A 23,605-nucleotide genomic window follows, 5' to 3' on the forward strand; every position below is an offset into this window, starting at 1 on the left:
CAATTATTAAAATCGCCTGATAAAAACATTTTTATCGTGGTAACAATTTTTGGCATATTGCCCAGGCCTACTTTTTTATACAAGGGCACTTACAACCGCGGTCATAAGTTTTAAAAAATTTTACCATTTAGTTGAATGAGAAACTTTGAAAAGAAAAGTTTGACCTAGGTTGTACCATTGTATATTACCATTAAGCTAGTTGGTGCTCGGAAAAAGAAATGTATTTCATATTTTGGTGCACAATTCATGTAACTTTCCTTGCTTTGTGTGTATAGCTTTACAGTGAACCTCACTTGTTGTGTAATAAACCACTTGAATATCATCATCATTGGACTCTATTTGGGAAATTGTTGAAAACCTGCCAAACTAGTCATTTTGCACCTACATATGCATATGGTCAATCGCGTCACCAAGATGGATCGTTTTTTTTTTTTTAAACATTGATCCTAAAATTGCCCAGCCATAGGTGGTCGTATCATACAATTTTGATGAACAGTATGTACCCACCACACCTTAAAGGCTGGTTAATGAAAATATTGTCTGACAATCAACTGGTGCGTGGCACAAAAAAGGTTGGGGACCACTGCTATGAAGAAAGTCTTTGAGTTTCTTTAACATTATAAATTTCTGCTAAAAAAAGGACTATAGATTTTTTTTTCTTCAAAATTTTTTTTTCTTATTTTGTCAAAAAAAATTTTTCTTATTTTGTCAATGCTTATGATCAATCTGCTTACAAAAGAATAGTCTAACAACTTTAGGAAGCAAACCTTGGAGTGAAAGTTTCTGTGGAAGGAGTTTTTCCAAATCATGTTTGATTAAATATACAAACTGCCTCAGATTTGGCATTTCACATTTTGACACTCTCCGAAAAGCGTCTCTTTTAGCTGGAATGTTTCATATTTAACCACATGGAAAATGTGTTCTAGTCCCACGGAACACCCCTCCCCAAACACAAAGTTGGCTGACATTACTTTTAAACAGCAGAAGAGCAACTCACATTTTTATTTCTGGAAGAAAAAAATGTGATATTTGAACACAAATAATGCAGCGCCACATGAAGACGAACAATAAAACTATATTCACAAACATATATGTGTTATCCCCTCTGATGACTATCATAGAGCATCTTATTGAATCAGTCAATTAGCCCTTTGCGTTCATTATATCGTCATTATAATACTTAGATTTTGAAAAGAACTTTCCTTCTCAGAAAAAAAAGGAAGTGGGGGTAAATCCACTCACACCTTGAAATGTTGCAAATGATTCAATGGGTGTAAAAGCTGTTGAAAACTTACTTAACGTATTCCACATGATGGTGAACTCAGAGATGTGAGGCACCTCACTTTCTTGTCCTCTTTGTTCTTGGCTACTTTTCCGACATATGAGAAAAAAACGGCTGGCGAACGACTGATCCTTTCCCTGGGCCATGTGGAGATTTTATTTATCTAATAATTTTTTTTCTATGATTGATAAGAGAAGAGTCGCACAGGCAAAATACCCAGTTGTAGAAAAGGGAGCAACTAAGATATAGTACGGTAGCTTCCTGTACTATGTTGTCAAGTACTCTGCAACACTTGGCTAACCACATAAAGTTAAGCTTCCTGTTCAAAACGCTACCTCCAATTCAGTGACCATCCTTTTGCATGTTTTCTTATCCTACACCCACTGTGTCATCTGCACTGAATTTGGAATACAAATTTTGATATTCTTTTCTCCAGTGACTCACAGCAAGTCATTTATTGGACAGTTAGTAAGTCAGTCGGTCAAGATCTAATGTTACCTACAGTATAAGTTTTTATAATGAAGAACGATTTAAAAATTACTTATGTTTCCAGATGATGAAAGTTGAAGCAACTTTCTTTATAGCTTGTCTTATTCCACATCTTCACATACGTTACTTCCCATGTGTTGTTTCCGGTTTCATGTTTGCAATTTAGTGTCTGTGCTGCTCTTAATGTGCACGGCTTGGCCTATAAGTTGGCAGTCAGAAACACGCATGCCAATCGGTCTTTGTCAGGTGACGTAACGCTGTCAAAAGCCGCAGTGCATTGTGGGTTGAATCGCCATTTTGAGTGTACACTTATTGTAAACAACTGAGCAGTGAGAATCGTCTTTGCTTTCATCATTGTCTTTGATAAATGGGACACTCGTGTTGTTTGAAAGGCTGCCAAACTAAATCACACGACAAATATGGCAGCAAAGTTGACCACGACGTAAGATTTTTTCGTTTTCCCTCTTGGAAAAGAGGTTATAGACAGCAGGTTGAGGAACTAACGAAGCGGCGTCAGATGGCCTGGGTCGCAGCGGTGAAACGACTTTCTACACCATATCTCCCTTCCGGCGTGTTTGCTCTCGGCATTTTCATGAAGGCAAGTCAGTTTTTTTCAAAGTATTGATACTGAATATGCAGTTTTTTTGCTTTCTAAAGTCGCTATTTTCTCATTGGCTAACCTTAGCTAGCTAGCCTCACTTGTAAACTACAGGCAAAGAGGGAGGGCAGTTGAAATGGGTTAATCTGTACGTGATAAATCAGTGTTTAATTTATTCAGTCATCGTTTATAAAAACATTATAGAGTGAATGAGTTAAAAGATAAAGGTAAACAGCAAAAATGCACAGAAATATTTATCAATGTGCGAGATTTCCTTTTGTGATCTGAGAGATCTGATGGGATGGTAGCATGTCTGATTAAGTGTTTACGAAAGTGAAATGCCATGGAAATATCCAATCTTACCTAGCTTTCTAAATAAAACCTGTGATTGCAGGTGAACCAGCTTATGAAATGATGGAGACTGACCCAGACTGGGCACCATCCCTACATCTGGGACACACATCTGTTACACCGACAAACACTGCACGCTCTGCAAGACGAACGTGAGCAGCTACGGAAAGAGACACTGCAAGCACCAGAGATGGGGCTCCAGCAGGATGCAAACATTGAAGCGCTGCAGACCAAGGAGGGACCATCTGAGCCTGGTGAAATAAACAGTCACCGACAGAATGAGGAAGGGACACCTGACACTGGAGAAGAAAGTGGTCAGCTACAGACTGAAGAGGGGACACATGAAGCTGGAGAAGAAGGTGATCAGCTAATCACAGAGGATGAGACGCACAACACCAATCAGGATGTGACACAGACTGTGATTATTGACCGTTTTGAAATTTTCACAGAAAACCCATCAAATCTGAAAGCACGTGCCCAAATGTTTTCCAGCTACAAGCGCCACCACACTATGAAGTATTTAATATGTATTACACCCAAGGGAGCCATTTGTTTCTTATCAAAAGCCTGGGGAGGGCGTATAAGTGACAAACATATAACCCCTAACAGTGATTTTTTTTTTGATAATTTGTTACCTGGGGACATTGTCTTGGCTGACAGAGGTTTTGACATACAAGAATGTGTGGGCATGTAGTGTTCAGATGTCAAACTCCCAGCATTTACAAAAGGCCGCTGTCAGCACATTTGAGAATCCATGTTGAAAGGGTCATCGGAAATGTTTGTCAGAAGTATAAGATCTTAACAGGAACCATACCCATAAACATGACTCTTCCATATGAAGGTGAAGAAGCCACAATGTTGGATAAGGTCACTTTCTGCTGTGCCCTGATAAGCCATTGCCCAACAGTAGTATAGTACAATTTTCTTTTCGTAGTGTTTGTACAAGCAGTTTTTAAATACGTTTGTAGATGACTTAAACCTGTTTAATAAAGTATGTCAGTGACAATTTTGAAGTCTTGACTCCTTGCCTCTCTTAGGTACGTAAAACACTAGTGTTGGTTTTGATAATGAAAAGTACTTTTTTATTATTTTTTTTTACTAATTACATTCAAACAATTTTGTGGAGATAAACACTGAATAGGAAATACAATGTTTGCTAGCAAAACGAGATGTTTGACAGGTTTACTTTTTTGGATTTATAATTTTTACTAAAATTCTCAATCAAAACACAGCAGCAGCACAATGCTAAACAGAAAATAGCAATACAAGGAAATATAAAACATGTGCATATGAAGTAAAATAACACTAGTTGTAGAATAACGTGTTCAAATAAATTTGTCCCACTTCACATATGTCCTGCATTGAGAGAATTAAACATCTTTGCATGGCAATGTCAACACTGAAACAATATATTGTGCAATATACATGAATTTGCATGTCATTATGACAGTTCCTTCATCTGTTTTGGTCATGTGATGTTTAAGATGATATTCAAGGTACAATTCAAGTTCAAGGATGTTCAAGTAAGAGCTGTATCATGTTTCTGAGAGTAGCAGCGAGTGACGACTGTGTTGTCGCAGTCCTGCGGTCGAAATGCGAAGATCCTGCACCGAGCCATTCGTTAAATGTCCGTGAGCTTCGAGAGATTTATAGTTTTTAAAATGTAAGCGCTGATACTGTAAATGAGGGACTTTTTTTATATCCAGCGATGAAGTTGGAGGCAGTAATGTGGCGTCGGAGCTACTCCTGTTCTGGTTTGTTTACATCCGTGATACACTCAAAATGGCGCATGGGGGCGTATCCGCTAGTTTGGGCACGTGACTGACAAAGACCGATTCACACTTCCATAAAAAATCCAGGATTTTACTTTAATAATATATATACAGTAAATTAAGCCTGTCGCAATATGCAATAATTCCATTTATCGCGCAATATATAAAAATGAAGGCGGTAATTTTTCCGCTGCGATTTATCGCCTCGCGTGCACGTGCGTGTGCGCGTGCGGCAGACGTGCTGTTAAAAGTTCGGATTCCTCGTTACCAACTGCGCAAAATGCATCTTTGTTCCAAGTCCGGCAAAAACTAGCGCCGGAGCCAATCTTTCCCATTATATCCTGTTGTTCAACGTATACCGGCCGCATCAGTGCTCCGGAGTGACTGTGGACCATCTACAGCGCGCCGGTGTCGTTGACGTGTGGGCGCTCCCGTCAGGAGTGACATTTCACGCGGGTGGCTGTTTTTCGGCACAACGCCGGATATTTACAACGAAGTCCGCCAAAACATTGTTACCGACTAGGCTGCTACGAACAACCTCGCTTTGACAATAAACAGCTGAATGAAATTAAGAGCGCTGTGTCATATGCTGGTGTTGTGTAATAATGAGCAGACCTGACTTCAGCGGCGCTTGTTAACTTTTTTAATGGGCGCACTCACTAGATATCATGAAATGGCACACTAGATGTGCTACGTCCCATGCCATTGGCTACGTGAGCACAGAGTGATTATGGGTTACGTAGTCCATATACCACATCGATGAATTCTAAACTGTCATGACTGAATGGAAGTTAAGAAGGCCAAATCATTCCATACCAGTGACTACAGATAATGTTGCAAATATTGTTAATTCAGTACGTGACACAGATGGATTCGGACCACAAATAGGATGTCTTGCTCATGTAGTAAACCTAGCTGCTAAGAAAGCTGTAGCAATCAACAGTGTGCCTTGCCTCACTTTACAAACAGTAAAGATTGTTCTCAGCACTTTTGTACAAACGTTTTCCAGATCAGTAAGAAGTAAGCACATACAGTAAATATTATGCACTAAAATGCATGTTTATATGATGGCAATTTAATTTTTGCTCGCCAGCAAAAAAAAAAAAAAAAAAAAAAACACGAAACAAAAAATATAATTTTTTTTTTTTTTTTTTTTTTACAGAGCATTAAATGTATTGAATCGGATCGAAAATCGTGACCCCCATATCAAAAATCGTACCGAACCGTGACTTAACTGTATCGTTGCATCCCTATGGAACACCATTGCAGAAGCTATGACGGGGAAAAGTTTTCATTTGCCTAAATGCTTAAGTTATTAAGTGCAATTTTTTTTTTCTCTCTCTTTTTTTTTAAAAACACATTTATTCTGTGGTGCTGTGCGGTATCAATATTGTTGTTGTTTTTTTACTTAAGAGGCATGGTCTATTGTTTTTAGTTGTGATTTCTTTAAAAGTATTTTTGAATTTATCTATTAATGTATACTGTATTCTCACTGTGTTATTGTAAATTGGTTTTAAAAAAAATTGGGGGCGCAATAATATCGCATATCGCAATAATTTATGAGAATAATTATCGCACACTAATATTTGTTATCGCGACAGGCCTACAGTAAATATACTGTATGTTCTTCAAAGCATAGAACGACTATGCCTTAGAATATTATTATTATATTGTCTGTCTGTGTGTTCCTGCAGGGGTTGTGTATAAATATTTGTTTCTTGGCGATCTAAGTACAGCAGCTTCAATGCTAATTTTTGTCAGCAAATGAATTGCATTTAACACTGTGTATTAGCATTAAGGGGAATGAAGCCAAAACCAATTATGTGCCTATGTGTTGTATTTAAAGTGCCTATGACAGCAAAAAGCACATTTATTTCTTATTTCACGTGGTATTTTATGCTCCTGAATGAAATGGATTGCTTGGATGTGTGTGGAAGCGATCCATTTATATATTCAATTTTTTTAATCCCGTGCCATTAAAATGAGTGACTTCCTGGATTGAGGGGAAATGCGAATGTGACGTTACCCGGGTCAGCATCTCACAATACAGCATTGCTTTATAGCATGCATATGGACTGCGGATTCAGCTGATTTTGCGGTTTAATTAATTTTTTAAATTACGCCAGCCAAATGTTCTGCAGGGTTTTGTTGCTGCACCAGGGAGAGGCGTGTGAGCCTTTTAGGGTTTCAAAAAGTTCCCGTTCACTGAGCCTTTTTGGGATTCAAAAAGTTGCCGTTCACCGCGGAGATTGGCCAAAACAAGTCCGACAATTGTGGAACCATTGGACTTACGAGGAAGTGAGTAAACATCGTGTGTTGTATTATGTCAAAAACTGGGATCATGGTACACATTCTAATATGAAGGTGGCTTGCATTTTGGGCTGACAATGGTCCTTGTCCAGCGAGAAGGCCACTCGGCCAACAACCGGCGGCTTGTCACCCCCCCCCCCCCCCCAACCCTCTTCACGTGCCTGCCAGGAGAGCGCTATACTCGGCTTATGCTCGTGCGGTTGCCCATATCATCCAGACGTCTTGCCCCCTCTGCCCTCTTTGTGTGCCCGGCAATAGACCACTATCCTCGGGTTTGGCTCGGGCAGCTACGTGCTCCTCCGACGTTGGCCGGTTTGTCCGGCGGTCATTCTCCAGCTGCTTCCCTGGCAAACGAGCTCTCCTGCCCGCAGCAGGGGAGTGACGAGCTGTAACTTGCTCGCCGCCGGGGGGGTTGCCGATCGGTGAAGACAATAGACAACCCCGCCGCCATGTGACATTTTCTGGGGTAGTTTCGTTTGATTTTTCACTTTGAAAGCCGAGAATAAAACTTGGAAACACAGCTTGGTTTCGGTTAGCATGTTGGCTAGCTGTCACGCCTCCTGGTTTGTTTACGCCCTCTGAAGCCGGGGCAGGGAAATGACAAAAGTCGGACTTACTGCGGTGGCATAAAATATCATTCGGGAGGTGCAACAAGTCGACAGTCTTGACCATTATGGCATAATTTTGCCATGTCGTACTGAATGAATGCATTTTTAATACTGAATATTCCATCTAGCACAAGACTGTTATTTGTCATGACCATACCATTTATTTAGCAAAATTTGATTCTAATTTACATAATAATGCTATTTAAGATTTTTTAATGCTGTCACCGGCACTTTAAATACACAATGTGTAATACTTTTTGTTGTGTGTTTAGTTTTACAGTAGACATCAACTGTCAAGCTTAAAATAAGCCACAATATACTTTTGATTTTGAGGAACTGCTACAGTGTCTGTTACTGCACTCAACAACGAGCATCACATGTGCTTTTACAAGGCTTGAACTTGCGTACACTTCAAGCCATGCGGAAAACCAATCATTTCTTTCTAATTAGAAGTCTTTTTGATTGTGAAAAAGCCAAGAACAAAACGACCATAAAATTTTGATGAAACGTCCAACCCTATGTCATAATGTACAATAGTAAACCAGTGGTATTGTCAAGCCTATTGTAGCAAGGTTTCCCACAGATGGGATAGATCCCCTAACCATCATCGCTACTTGTTTGGAGTTGAACAAACTACCCCTTGTAGGCAGGGTTGAGAAGTGGTGCCTTAAGTGTGGCCATAGCGATGCCGTTTTAAACATCGAATAATTTTTCCGAAGAGAAAACTTCTTTTATGAAATATTATGGTAGCCTTCACATAAGCTGAATTCCCCCCTTCAGGAGATCAGTTAAGCTTATCCAAAGTGTGCAAAGGTATACAACAGTGGAGGATTGTCAATCCCCAAAGCCGTACTGAAACAGATTAATGCTGTTAGTACAGTAAATAGGGTTGCTTGTCTGTTAACATTAAATATACTTTAACTGGTTTTAACCAAATATGAAATGTTTATTAACATGATAGATCATAACCCAGAAACACTTGCATGCAGAGAGCCTGTAATCTTCCAGTCCTAGAGCCAAGTCCTCACAGACATTGTTGCCCTAAATCTTGATGTAAACATACTTTGTTGGAGTGCACTGTTTGCATAACAAGACCATTATATCATTATACACAACAGTCACGGGCACCAAACAGGAACTACTGATGTTTTCAATAAGAAGCCAATGAAACTGCTTGGATAAGTCTGGCAATCAGAAAACAAGTGAAGATCAGTGCTCTCTGTGTAGAACACAGGCGTGGTCCAGTTCAGTGGATTAATTTGGAAATCAGACAGTAAAAAAACAGTACTGTTAGCCCTTGCCAAAGTTTACGTGTTAGTACTACGCACTTGGAATTTCTTTCAACAGGTGCAATGATTAAAGATGTTTACTACAGAATGTGAACTGTAAGCAATGTGTAATTTCAGCAAAATTAGTTAGCTTAGATTAAAAAAAAAAAAAAAAAAAAAACTTCTGAAGGGTTGACAATGAATTTCATTAGAAATGTGTTGTGCCCATTTTAGGTCAGTCAACTCATTTTGTACATGTTGAGTCCTTTTGCGTTTGCCATTCCTGCAGTAAGTTCTTTGAACTCTAGGGGCAGTGTGGTGGATGCATCCAGAGATTTTTGTATGATATTACTTTTCATAAGACTTGAGGAAAGTTAAAACTGAAGTTAAAACACATATAAAGAGTGCTACTTTCAAAGGCGCCAAATGTGTCAATCAACACAAGCGGTAGTCTGCTGTGGCAACTCATTGTGTGTGTGTAAGTGAGCAGCTGTTCTCAGCAGGGGGAGCAGATTTGAGTGGACTCACTCAATGAAGCATTTAATAAAGACAAGCATTTTTTTAAAATGTTATTCTTGTTTAAAAATAATTCACATTATGAAGGCGGCACGGTGGGACAGTAACATGTTTAAACCTTTTTTTTTTTTTTTTTTAAACAATGTTTTTTTGTTATCTGATCGGGACATGGTATCGGCAGATTCTCAAAATCAGGTGACTCGGACGCAAAAATATGTAATCAGGACATCCCTAATATATATACAGTACATGCATACTGTATATTCGGCCTGAACGATATTGGAAAAAAACTATCATTGCGATTTTTGGGGGGTTCGCAATATGTTGCGAAATTATATTGTGATATTAAAACTAGAAGAATTTTCACCAGATAACTTGAATAGCTCTGTTTGGGATAGGCTTAAACAATGTTGGAAAAAAAATTAACATTGTGATAGATATTGCCAAGGCTCAACACTTACTTTTTGCATAGGTTGCACCTTTTTCTTCAGGTGCAGCAGCACAAATTGTAGGCCCACCCACATTTTTTATTGCATCACCTTTAACGCCATACTTTTAATCACAATCCATAACATTCATATACTGTAATTCCTTCATTCATTCATCTTTTGAACAGCATATCCTCACAAGGGTCGTGAAGGTGCTGGAGCTTATCACAGCCAACTCCAGGCTGCAAGTTTAATGATGATTAACACATTTTGGGCCTTTGATTGTAGAGCTACTGAGGCTTCCTTAGCCAGATCAAAGCTACAAACCTGTCAATCATCATTAACTTTAAGTACCAAACGCCAGCTGCACTGGTGACCATGAAAAACAGTTTGGTTGAACTGCTCACCAGGAGGAAGGGTGAGAGGCTGTACGAGCATGAAGCATTTTTTAAATTAAAAAGCCGATCAGTTTCACCCGACTCCAATCCCATGAAAAATGGCACGATCGGCCCGTTTTCCCTTCACATGATTGGATCGGGGACATCCCTAATTAATATAATGCAGTTTAATCCAGGCTAGCTGTATACAAAAAGGATCCAACATCTGCACATTTGCTGCTTTTATGAAGTAAAACAAAGGTTTATGTATAAAAAAAAAAAAAAAAAAACTAACTAAAACCAATTGCACGTCCTGTGATGTGACTAGTGCGCATGCGCACATTGCGATGGCAATGTTCAAACGATATATTGTGCAGGCGTACTGTATACATTACTAGTTACAGTCTTCTGTTTAACTAGATCATAACATTACATTAGTAAATATTGAAGGTTTGGACAACCATCAAAAATGTCACAGAAACTTAGGACAAACTGATTATGAAAAAGCAGAACAGAAAATTGATAGATGGACAAACAGGGACAGATTTTACATATAATAAGTAAAATGAGAGCAAAGCTTCAGTATTTCTATTGACTGCAGTGAAATTAGCCCCTCGACCACTTGAGTAGCCCCCAGGTAATTAGGCATTGTGATTTCCTAGAAATTTTAGTGATTGTTTCAGAATTTATACAATTACTATAGAAATTTAATGTTGCATATTTCAATGTATCCTTCGTGTGTACCCTTGTAAAATGTTGATAACTATTGTGAGATATTATTAAAAGGATCAGTTTCTTCATGCAGATAAAAATAATTACAAACGACTTTTGGCTTTTCTCTGTCAGGGGATGCCGTAGCGAGTCACTCATGACTTTGTCTGGCACAGTTTTTACGCCGGATGTCCTTCCTGATCCAACCCACCCATTTTTATCCGGGCTTAGGACCAGCAGCGCCTGGGTATTGGGCACTGACCACAAGTCGAAACGGCGCTCTTGTTATGAGAGCCAATAGCATGAGCCACTACTACAAATGCACATATAAAATATTGTTAATTATTAATAACATTATCGTCAGCAATTCAGCAAATCGTTGATTCAGACGTGTGTACCTAATTGGATGCCTTTAGGATTAAGAGTCCCAAGGAAATACAGTCGCTCTAAGTTTCCAAAAGCTTGGTGACCCCTAACATACTGTAGGCCTACATACTTTTGGTGACATTGTAATGTGCTGATATTCAAACTCCTTCAATAAAAGGTTTGAAAACATACTTAATGGACCCATTGATGTATTTTTTAAATAGTGGTTGATACTTAAAACGATTGCGCTAACAACAGCTGCATACAGAATATAAGGTATGATTAAAAACATTGATGATAAGTAAGAGTATCCAATATATGCATGCGAGAAAAACATTTACAAACAACTGCGCTATCTACCAGATGAACATGTGAATGCAATACCAAAAACGGCATTCTGCCCTGTACTGTGCTGTAATGATAAGAACAGTGCAGCATCAGCTAACAACAAACTGCTGAAGGCTGCTCACCGCACGCGTAACATTACAGCTGATTACAGTGCGCGCAGTACAACGCCTTAGCGCAAAATGTAACAGTTATATGATGCTAACTTACCGCTTTCTTGCTCATTGCCTTTCTTGGCAGTAGCTGCGTTGCCCATCGCGGAAAGACAGGCGATGCACAGCTGGCTCTGCGCGACGATGGTGGCGGTGTGGCTGGCTAGCGAGCTAGCAGCCCCTCCTCCTCCGTTAGCTGGCTCAGAGATTTCAACCAGCCAACGACAACATCAATTTCCCCTCTTTGTCAACAGAAATACGATGTGCTCTGCGAACGGCTGTGGTCTTAGAGACGAAGTGTCAGTTTAAATTCAAGAACGCCGTCGGTGGGATGAAAACATGATGGAGACTTTCCACCTCTGCCTACTGTCGTTTTATGCTGCGTTTACGTCGTGTGGGAACGACGATGGGTCAAATGATGCCTTTGGGTTACTGTAATTTCTGATTTACTTTTCATCAAAATGCAATCATAACTTTGTTATTAGGCGATTTATTAAACATTCTGTACATTAACCCAATAAGCACTATGTCTTATATCATGCCCAGCCATTTATTAATCGTTTTAACTCTATCACCTTGCATCATATCCAGAATTATGTTGATGTTTTTTTTTTTTTTACTAAAGACCAGGGGTTAAAGTTGGCCAGAACGGTCAGGAACGCAGTCCCGGTATAAGATTCAGGGCCGGAACGCAGTTCCGGTATAAGATTCAGGGCTGGAATGCTGTTCCGGTACACGGTGCTTTGATTCCAAAAATATGACGGCAACTGTCAAAACACTGTGTAAAAAATAAATAAATAAATGCTAAGCTGCCACACATGCATTTCATCTCCAAGAAGAAAACAATCTACCAACATCCGATTTACATACACAAGTGTTAACAACAAGGATAATAAAGTGCTTGTGTCGCGTAATCTGTTTCAGCAGATATTTATTATTTTTTTTATTCCACGGACGGCATGGAGGTTTCCCCAGCTGCTGCAGTTATCTGAGTCTGATGATGATGAGTCACGTCAATTTGCGAATGCACGCAGCAAAGCAAAACGCCTGGACTCATTTATCCGCTCAATTGGCTGACATACTGAGATGTGATCAGCAGAGATAGTTAGCTCTAATTGGTTCAAATGTGCATGTTTTCTGGAACAGCATAAAAAAATGTTTTTTTTTTTTTTTTTTAAGTTTGTTGAATTGATGCGAGAAAAAAGGGCAATGCAACAGAAAATGGATCAAATCTTTAAGAGCAAGGAAATAGTTGAGGAGGCTTATTTATCATATTTAGTTTTATTTGCTTTGATGGGGAGGTTCAGAACATCTTAGCTGTCAATGTGCAATTTGGACTTATATTTGTTCATTTATGTTAGGCGACGTATTCATTTCCTTATGATTTAAAAAAAAAAGTGAAAGTTTGCGTGATCTTCAAAATATATTCCATTTCACTGCATAATATAAGTCATTTGTTCTTATTTTCTGAATGTATGTTACTTATATCTTTATTATTTAAAAAAAAAAAAAAAACAAGGAAAGCAGAAGTAAATGTTTACATTAACTTCAATTTTAATATGCTAGTACATCCTATGTTCTTAAGTAGTTAAAATTGAGATTTGGCATTTAGTATGTGAGGAAATGAGGGAAAATAAAAATTAGGAGATGGAGGTTGGGGTTATTGCTGTTTTTATTAACTTTTATTTTGAAAATCATTTAAAAAGTACAATTTTGAATGAAAATCAGTTTTTGTATGTTATAGAAATAACTGCTAAAACAATTTTCTTAGCATTTCAGTAGTTTTAGGAGGTTTGACCCCCCCCCCCCCCCTCCAAAAATGAAAATAAATAAATAAATAAATACATAAATAAATAAATCAACAAAATTTTGGCCTCCGTGGCGACCTTCATGTCGGGGAGTTCCGGCAAGAAATTCTAGCCACTTTCACCGCTGCTAAAGACCTTCCAGAATTTACTAGGATGGTGGTAACGAAAGGCATGAGTGAGTTCATTGTTGCATTGGAGTTGCACACAGATTGTCTCATCTGGAATAATTTGTTTGTAAACAATGTTGCAAAATCGTGGCAAGAATTTTCGGATGCCATTTTCAGAGAGCTGATGCTTGTGGATTTGTCTGTCTTCCTACTACAGCAAATAGTGTTGGGAATTAGTACTGTTTCTATTCATAAGCTCTGAAAACAGTTTCTATTCATAAACCGAAAAATATGGCTGCCTTGCATTCTTCGGTTGCTGATTATACAGTGGTATGAAAAAGTATCTGAACCTTTTTTAATTTCTCACATTTCTGCATAAAATCACCATCAAATGTGATCTGATCTTTGTCAAAACCACACAGATGAAAAAACAGTGTCAGCTTTAACTAAAACCACCCAAATATTTATAGGTTTTCATATTTTAATAAGGATAGTGTGCAAACAATGACAGAAGGGGGGAAAATAAGTAAGTGAATCATCACATTTAATATTTTGTTACGGCTCACTCACCTTCACCTCCTCCCACTCCTCACTGACTCTGCTGTGCACACCTGTCATCAATCTCCACACCTGCCTCCACTTCACAATCAACAGCCTGCCACTACAAAAGACCGGTCTGCACGTCATTCAACGCCAGAGCTTCACCTAACCTCACATGGTAAAGTACAGGCCGCTAAATCCACCAAACTTTGACTCATTGAAACGCTTTTTCTTCACAGCAACTCCAAGCCATCCCAGCCTTTAATAATTCAGTTTCAGTTTATTCGCACATCAACAAATACAGTACATGATCATACGCTAGCAGTTCACATGTTAAGGTGGGCGAATCGGACACTCCAAAGAAGCTTTCCAGCACTGCCAGAAAATCTACGGAGCCACAGCTTCTCACCGGTTTTTCCTCTTTTTGTGTTCAATAAATACGCCCTCGGGCTGCTTCTGTTAACTGACTTCTCACTGCTGAGCTTTTGGGTCACATCCTCCAGCCAACATAACATATTTTGTGCCCCCACCCTCCTTTTGAAGCAATAACTTCAACCAGATGCTTCATGTAACTGCAGCCCAATCTGGCACATCGATCAAGACTAATTTTGGCCCATTCTTCTCTTCAGGTCTGGACTTGGCTTGGCCACTCCAGAATGTGTATTTTGTTCTTCTAAAACCATTCTGAAGTTGATTTACTTCTGTGTTTTGGATCATTGTCTTGTTGCAGCATCCATCCTCTTTTTAACTTCACCCGTCTGACAGACGGCCTCAGGTTTTCCTGCAAAAAATCCTGATAAACTTTTGAATTCATTCTTCCATTAATAGCAAGTTGTCCAGGCCCTGATGCAGCAAACAGCCCCAAATCATGATGCTCCCTCCACCATGCTTCATGGTGGGGATGAGGTGTTAATGTTGGTGAGCTGTTCCGTTTTTCCTCCACACATGACAATGTGTGTTACTCCCAAACAATTAAACGTTGGTTTCATCAGTCCGCAAAATATTTAGCCAAAACGTCTGTGGAGTGTCCAAGTGCCTTTTTGCGAACATTAAACGAGCAACAATGTTTTTTCTAAACAGCAGTGGCTTCCTCCGTGGAGTCCTCGCATGAACACCATTCTTGGCCATAGTTTTACAAATGCATGATGTGTGCACAGAGATATTGGACTGTGCCAGTGATTTATGTAAGTCTTTAGCAGACACGCTGGGGTTCTTTTTTACCTCTCTGAGTATTCTGGAAGAGAAGCAACAGTGCCAAACTCTCTCCATTTGTAGACAACTTCTTTGACTGTCAATTGATGAACATCCAGACTTTTTGAGATGGTTTTGTATCCTTTCCCAGCTTTATACACAGGGGTGCACATAAGTGGTCCGCATGTGCGCATGCGTACTGGACGTAGACAAACGCGCTGGCCCTCAACGGCTTCCATACGCTTTTGCGTACCGATGGCTGACCACTGTATTTGCGGCGGACACGAGAAAATAACTTCTCAAAATGTCGAAGAGGCAGGCCCCACTGAGTAATTATTTCCGTGTTCCCCCACCCACGTCAAAAGACAGACAGAAGACAGAGACGTCACCGGAGCTACCGAAAAAAAGGACTTTTGTTAAAAAGTGGCTACAAGTAAATGATGCTCGCATGGAAATGCGGTACAAAATGTGCCGTGAGAATCCCAATGTCACTGATAAGAGCAGAGCATTTTATGTAGGGTTAAAGAATCTCAGCCATCCAAACTTTGAAAAGCACGAAAAAAACAGAGAGCATGTGGCAATTAAGCAAACTATCGATGTCAGACAGGACCCCACTCGCCCTATGGACAAGTGGCAGAATAAAGGTAATGAAAACAGCGCCATGCACTGACAAACGTGTTTTTGCTCGCATTTTACAAAGCTAAACATGCACGTTCAATGAGGTCTTATGAGGAGGACATCCCACTTTTACAAAGACTTGGAGTTAATGTGGGAGCCGCATAATGCCCTTTATTTTGAATAGGTGCTTTTATATTTATTTCTTTACATTTCACTTCAAAGTAATGGCAATTTTGTTGTGCCAGTTGATGTTAATCAAGCATTAATTTTTAATATAATTAATTAAAGTTAATTGGCTCTAAGTAAAGCGTGTCATAATTTTATCGCATCAGGCGGGTCGGCTCTCAAGCTCAATGAGGACTAAGTCACATCTCCAGGTCCTCCTCTAAGAACCTGGGCAAAAAAAATATGTGCACCCCTGTTTATACAAATCAACAATCCTTGATCGCTCAGACAGCTCTTTTGACCAAGCCATGATGTACATCAGACAATGCTTCTCATTAAGACAATTATATCCAGGTGTGTGTGTTTTATAGTGGATAGAGGATTCACTTACTTATACTGTAGTTCCCTCCTCTTTCATTTATTGCATGCTATCCTAATAAAAAAGGATTACCTATAAATGTTTGGGTGGTTTTAGTTAAAGGAGAAACTGTTTTTTCATCCGTGTGATTTTGACAAATATCAGATCACATTCAATGGTGATTTTATGTAAAAATGTGAGAAATTCCAGAAGGTTCAGATAATTTTTCATACCACTGTAGTTGGGACGACTCTCTTTATGGATATCTGAAGTTTGCTTTTTCGCCACCTGCATTCCGCTTGCCTCCGGACTTTTTTTCCCCTCAATTTTTTTAACCAGTGTGCATTTCTCATCATGGAAAATTGATGGAAAATTGATATGGATGGTAATTTCTAACAAAATGCAGTTATGTTTAAAAAGCTCAGCATCATTTACCAGAACCACAGAGATGTTAAGACATTTGGATATTATTAGATGCAATATGTCTCCTCTTTTATGTGTTGGAACTCTGACATGGTGAGATAGGCCAAATGTATCAAACATATTTCCAAGTTCTTTAGCGCATCCTTCTTCAGGATTATTAACATGAATGTTAAAGACAAAAACAATACACTCATAGTTCATGCAGACTATTGACAATATTTTTGAATATTTAAATTCATCAAAAAATTGCATTCTATTTGGGTGGTCTGTAAATTGTTACTCGGACAGCTTGGCAAGGGTTTTTTAACTGATTGAAAACGTATTAAAAGGAGTCGAACTGCCCATATGACGTGTTCATGAATTGAAAACTATCCTGATCACACTGGCAACTCCACCTCCTCTCTTATGGGATCTTGCTGCACTGAAGGAACAAAAGTTTGCTCAATCAGAGCTGCTGCACTATTTTCTTGACCTAACCAGGTTTCTGCTCATACTATTGTGTCAAGGTTGTGTTTGCCGATAAAATATTTGATTAAGAAAGATTTGGCAACTAGAAAACTGATATTTAACGATGCTAACTGTATATGTCCCAAAGAGGAAAACTGGTGTGTTGTGAGGATGACATGCTATACTCAACAGACTTTCAGAGTTAATTGAACTGTTTATATTTCTCACCAATTTGATCCTTTTCCTACTATTAGTAACCACAGAGATTGATGAGCAAACTGACTGAACTCCATTGGGTCTTGGCTTATGCTTGGACAGAACAGTCTTGATAATGATGTCACAGCCTGGACCCAGCACAAAAGAATAGATTAAAAAAAAGAAAGATTAAAGAGAGTGTGCATGTCTTCACAGCATTGACAACCACAGAAGTTTCCTTATGACAACTGTATCCAGCACAGACGTGGCTAGGGAAACTAGTGCGGTGCCTTGTGAAAGTATTCGGCCCCCTTGAACTTATCAACCTTCCGCCACATATCAGGCCTCAAACATAAAAATGAAATTCAAATTCTTTGTCAAGAATCAACAACAATTGGAACACAATCGTGAAGTGGAATGAAATTAATAATAATTAGTACTTTTTTAACATAAAAACCTGAAAAGTGGGGAGTGCAGTATTATTCAGCCCCCTTGCATTAATACCTTGTAGCGCCACCTTTTGTTGCAATTACAGCTGCAAGTCGCTTAGGGTACTTTATGTTTCTATCAGTTTTGCACATCGAGGGACTCAAATTCGTGCCCATTCTTCCTTGAAAAACAGCTTGAGCTCAGTGAGGTTAGATGGAGAGCGTTTGTGAACACCAGTCTTCAGCTCTACCCACAGATGCTCGATTGGATTCAGGTCCGGATACCACACCTGCATACGTTTATTTATGAACCATTCCATCGTAGATTTGGCTTTGTGTTTTGGATCATTGTCGTGTTGGAAGATAAATCTCTGTTCCAGTCTCAGGTCTTTCGCTGACTCCAACAGGTTTTCTTCCAGAATGGTCCTGCATTTTGCTCCATTCATCTTCCCACCAATTTAATCATCTTATCCTGTCATTGCTAAAGAAAAGCAGGGCCAAACCATGAGGCTGCCACCACCATGTTTGACAGTGGGGATGGTGTGGTCAGGGTGATGAGCTGTGTTGCTTTTATTCCAAACAAATCGTTTTGCATTATGGCCAAAAAGTTAGATTTTTGTTTCAGCTGACCAGAATACCTTCTTCCCCATGTTTGGTGTGTCTCCCAGGTGGTTTGTGGCACGTTTTATGGATATCTTTGAGAAATGGCTTTTTTCTTGACCCTTTTCCATAAAGGCCAGATTTGTGCAGTGTATGACTGATTGTTGTCCTATGGACAGACTCTACCACCTCAACTGTAGATCTCTGCAGTTCATCCACAGGGATCATAGGCATCTTGGCTGCATCTCTGATCAGTCTTCTCCTTTTTCGAGGTGAGAGTTTAGAGGGACGGCTGGGTCTTGGTAGATTTCCAGTGGTCTGATACTCACTGGAGTGAGTTTGCTGCACTGAAAGTAAAAGGTCCGAATAAATAAATAAATTTCATTCGACTTGACGACTGTTCCAGTTGTTGTTGATTCTTGACAATTTTAAGAAAATATATTTATATCTTTACATTTAAAGGCTGAAATGTGGCGAAAGGTTGAAAAGTTCAAGGGGGCCCAATATTTTCGCAAGGCACTGTAATATGCAAAAAATATAAACAGGAAAACAGAAATTAACTGGGGTACCTCAACATACGAATTTAATTTGTTCCAGGGACAAGATGGATTTCCCCATATGAATACATTACAATTCGATTAATTTGTTCCACAGCCCAAAAACCTATGATAAATCCTTAATAAATATTGCTATTGCAAATACAAATAGCAATAAAACATAGCAAAACAAGTATGTATTCAAAATAAATAGGGAATAAAAAAAGCATTTTTATTGTCAACTTAATTTACGGAGACTGCTGAACGGAGGAGATGGCGGCTGTGGAGGAAGAGGAGGATACGGTGAACTGTGTTCTGTCTAATTCAGTGGTGTCCAAACTATTCCACATAGGGCCGCAGTGGGTGCTGGATTTCATTCCTACAAAACAAGATGACATCTTTTCACCAATCTGGTGTCTCACAAGCGTAATCAGTTGATGGCAATAGGGTGATGCTTGTTTTAGTACAAACTTCACTGGTTAAACTGTCTGTGCTCGATTGGTTGGAACAAAAACCAGGACCCCTTGCGGACAGGTTTGGACACTCATGGTCTAATTTAACAAATGCATTAAATTAGATCACCTTAGATCACCTTCTTACTTTTTTTCACCACTACCACCTGCAATAACCTTCTTGGGACCCATGATGATTTGTCTCACAAGAAAATCCGATGTGCTGCTGTATTGCAGTAAAACAACGAAATTGCAAGGCTGTCGTAAATTGTCATATCACGAGCATTTCGTCAAATGTCGAAACAGATTGTATGCGTTCGTATGTCGAGGTACCACTATATACTGTATATCCAGTTTCACGGCACTAACAACAGAAATGTGATTAGGACGACAAGTGTATGGAGCACAGACGTGACTAAGTGAAGTCATGTGCAAAAGAACAGAGATTTAGAGTGTAATTGTTTTAGAATATAATGACAAAAAAATAATCAGCTCACAGGCATAATCACACCTGAGGCGCGCGCATGTCCTCTACTGGCTAACTCCTAACCTATAGGCAACATTAACCTTTTGACCAGGTGCAGTGATATGATGACTGTTGATGAGAGTGGGCACATCTCCTTCCAGTCTAAAACTCTAGTAATTTACATTGAGAGAAAAATTTGAGGAATGATTCAGGACATAAGTATTATTTGCTGTGTGTCGTTTCGCCATGTTACAACAAATACATGAGAGTATTTCCATCTATTACCCGTCAACGCTGCGGTACAACCAGAGTAAAAGCAAGCAGATTACGCATAATAAAGAGCCTGGGTTCGGGAACAGCACTGTTGATGTTTGTCAGGCATACGCACCCATATTCCGCTCGTACATAGTCCCATTCTCACCTGATCTACCTTATAGAAAGCACTGTAAACACTTGTTTTTTTTCATATGTGCAATATTTTAGTGCAATATAAATATTGATGTATGCTTATACCTACAGTGTATCACAAAAGTGAGTTCACCCTTCGCATTTCTGCAGATATTTAAGTATATCAGAGAGAAAACTGATAAAATGACACTTTGACAGGATGAAAAGTAGTCTGTGTGCAGCTTTTATAATAGAGTTAATTTATTTTCCCCTCAAAATAACTCAAAATATAGCCATTAATATCTAAAAGATAATATCTACAAGAAAGCCCACAAACAGTTTGCTGAAGACATGTCAACAAAGCACATCGGTTACTGGAACCATGTCCTACGGTCTGATGAGACGGGCGGGCTTTCTTGTGTACTGTCTTCAAAAGAGGTTTCCTCCTGGGGTGACAGCCATGCAGACCAATTTGATGTAGAGTGCGGCGTATGGTCTGAGCACTAACAGTCTGACCCCCTGCCTCTTCGATATCTGCAGCAATGCTGACAGCACTCCTGTAACGAGTAACATGACATTTTGGAAGGAAAATGACAACAAAACAAGCAGTACTCAATTTGGACATTTAGGGATGTACGTTTTTACTAAGCAGTGTACTCACTTTTGTTGCCAGGGGTTTGGATATTAATGACTGTATTTTGAGTTATATTGAAGGGAAAATAAATTAACTAAGCTGCACACAGACTACTTTTCATTGGGTCAAAGTGTAATTTTATCAGTGTTGTCCCATGAAAAGATATATTTAAATATCCGCAGAAATGCGAGGGGTGTACTCACTTTTATGATACACTATATGTAACCCTGCTGGTTGATGTAACCCTGCTGGTTGTTCCGTTTGCATCTGTATTTATTTATTTATTCATTACTTGCTTCTTCTTTATTGGCATTGTTTATTTTAGTTACATTTTAAAAATTATTTTTGGACGTCTTTTAAGTCTGTTGCTAGCCGGAAGCAAGCAACAACATTCCGTTGCCATAAATCTCACTGCAGTGTTTTTTTGTGCGCAATGATAATTATCTAAATCTGAATCTGAATTTTTGAATTTGTGATAAGTGATCAATTTTGAATGCTCTCAATATGACTGAAACAATGTTAAGATCCAAATAATTCTAATGTTTGGGATTAGTATGAACTATTAAGACAAATACAGTAATATCTAACGAAAATCATTATTTCCGATTAACGACACCTCACCGCTATTACTACTTGTCTTAAGACAATTGTTATTACTGCAACTACAACTATGAAATTAGGTTTACAGCATACAGCACTTTTCAAAAAAATTGAAAACATCAATAAGAAAATTGCTATTTATGATATAGTATGACAAAGATTAAGGCAGTTTTAATGGAGAAGACTCACAAAGTGCTTTACAGAATACAATTATTCTCTCTCTCTCTCTCTCTCTCTCTCTCTCTCTCTCTCTCTCTCTCTCTCTCTCTCTCTCTCCCGTCTCTCTGTCTCTCTCTCGCTCTCTCTCTCAAATCAAACAATCTAGTCTTATTGGACCGCTTTGCTATGACAAAAGTACTTAATAAAAAAAAAAAAAATAAATAAAAAAAAAAATAAAAATAAATAAATAAATATATATATATATATATATATTATATACCTTTATATTAGGGCTGTCAAACGATTAAAATTTTTAAACGAGTTAATTACAGCTTAAAAATTAATTAATCGTAATTAATCGCAATTAATCGCAATTCTAACCATTTATAAAATATGCCATAATTTTCTGTAAATTATATATATATATTCTGTAAAATAAATTGTTGGAATGGAAAGATAAGACACAAGATGGAGATATACATTCAACATACGGTACACAAGGACTGTAATGGGCATTTCACTCTACTGTCATTTAAATCTGTCTATGCTGTCCTCACTCCGAAGCGTCTACTTTTTCCAAAACTAGACAGCAAGTGAACGACGCCATAATAATCAGACTTCTTTCTTTTTCATCTGATTTATTAATAAAATGGCCTCGAACCATTGTCCTCTTAAGACCGTCGTAAAACTACAAAAAAAAAAAACACACACAAGCATTGCATTAGCAACAACGTTAGCTTAGCACGCTATACAGGTTCACAAAACATAGAAAAAAAGCGTCTCATGCAAAAAATATAACATTTCCCTTACTAACATAATATGTGCATTATTTACAACAACCATACTTACGGACAAATCTTGTCCAAGGATCATATAAGCACAACATTACAACGTAGGCGTCAGCCCGAGACGTCCTGCAGCCATATTGAACTGGCAAGACAACAATAAACCATGTCGCAAAGCGACCACAAGAGTTCGCTGTTAGACAGCATAAAAAGCCTTGCTGTAAAACTTACCAAAAGGCAGAATACTGTCTGAGCGGGACATGTGCGTTAATTGCGTCAAATATTTTAACGTGATTAATTAAAAAAATCAATTACCGCGCATTAACGCGATAATTTTGACAGCCCTAATATATCTATATATCTATATCTATCTATATCTATATCTATCTATATCTATATATATCTATATCTATATCTATATATATATATATATATATATATATATATACATATACATATACATCACTCCATTAGGGTGTAAGATGCTGGCAGGCAAGGCATACATGGAACGACATAGCCAGGTAGCAGGCATAGTGTCCAGGTACATCTGTGCCGAGTACGGACTAGAGACCCCGGAGTCAAGGTGGGCGACACCTCCGAAGGTGGTCGAGAACAACCGAGCCTAGATCCTGTGGGACTTCCAGATCCAGACAGACAAACTGGTGATGGCCAACCAGCTTGACATGGTGGTGGTGGATAAACATCAGAAGACAGCAGTAGTGATAGATGTAGCAGTCCCGAGTGATAGCAACATCAGGAAAAAAGAACATGAAAAGCTGGAGAAATATCAAGGGTTGAAGGAAGAGTTGGAGAAAATGTGGGGAGTGAAGGCAAGAGTGGTGCCAGTAGTGATCGGGACACTAGGGGCAGTAACACCCAAGCTGAGTGCATGGCTCCAACAGATACCAGGAACAACGTCCGACGTCTCCATTCAGAAGAGCGCAATCCTCGGGACAGCTAAGATCCTGCGCAGGACCCTCAGGCTCCCAGGCCTCTGGTAGAGGACCTGAGCTTGAAAGGAGAGACCATACCGCCCGGGTGGGCGAGACGACGATTTTTTTTTTCTTTTCTTATATATAAACCCAGTACGGCAGCTCTTAGCTAAAAGACTGCAGTCAGGGCAGCTTCCCTCC

At 39.0% G+C, this 23,605-nt stretch overlaps 1 protein-coding gene across 2 annotated transcripts in view; it reads right to left on the minus strand.

Moving 5' to 3' along the window:
* Window positions 1-11,963, minus strand: part of prkacba (protein kinase, cAMP-dependent, catalytic, beta a) — a 30,906-nt gene extending 18,943 nt beyond the window's left edge. Inside the window, exon 1 of one of the 2 annotated variants that reach the window (XM_057841003.1) lies at window positions 1,296-2,461. In XM_057841003.1, coding sequence (XP_057696986.1) covers window positions 1,296-1,428 — 133 coding nt within the window. In that variant the 5' untranslated portion in view covers window positions 1,429-2,461. Of the gene's footprint in view, window positions 1-1,295; window positions 2,462-11,631 lie in introns of those variants that run through there. The other variant, XM_057841004.1, reaches the window with a different exon arrangement.
* Window positions 11,964-23,605: the final 11,642 nt, after the last annotated feature.

This window comes from Corythoichthys intestinalis, chromosome 7 (assembly GCF_030265065.1).
Source record: "Corythoichthys intestinalis isolate RoL2023-P3 chromosome 7, ASM3026506v1, whole genome shotgun sequence".
In the NCBI taxonomy this organism is placed as follows: domain Eukaryota; kingdom Metazoa; phylum Chordata; class Actinopteri; order Syngnathiformes; family Syngnathidae; genus Corythoichthys; species Corythoichthys intestinalis.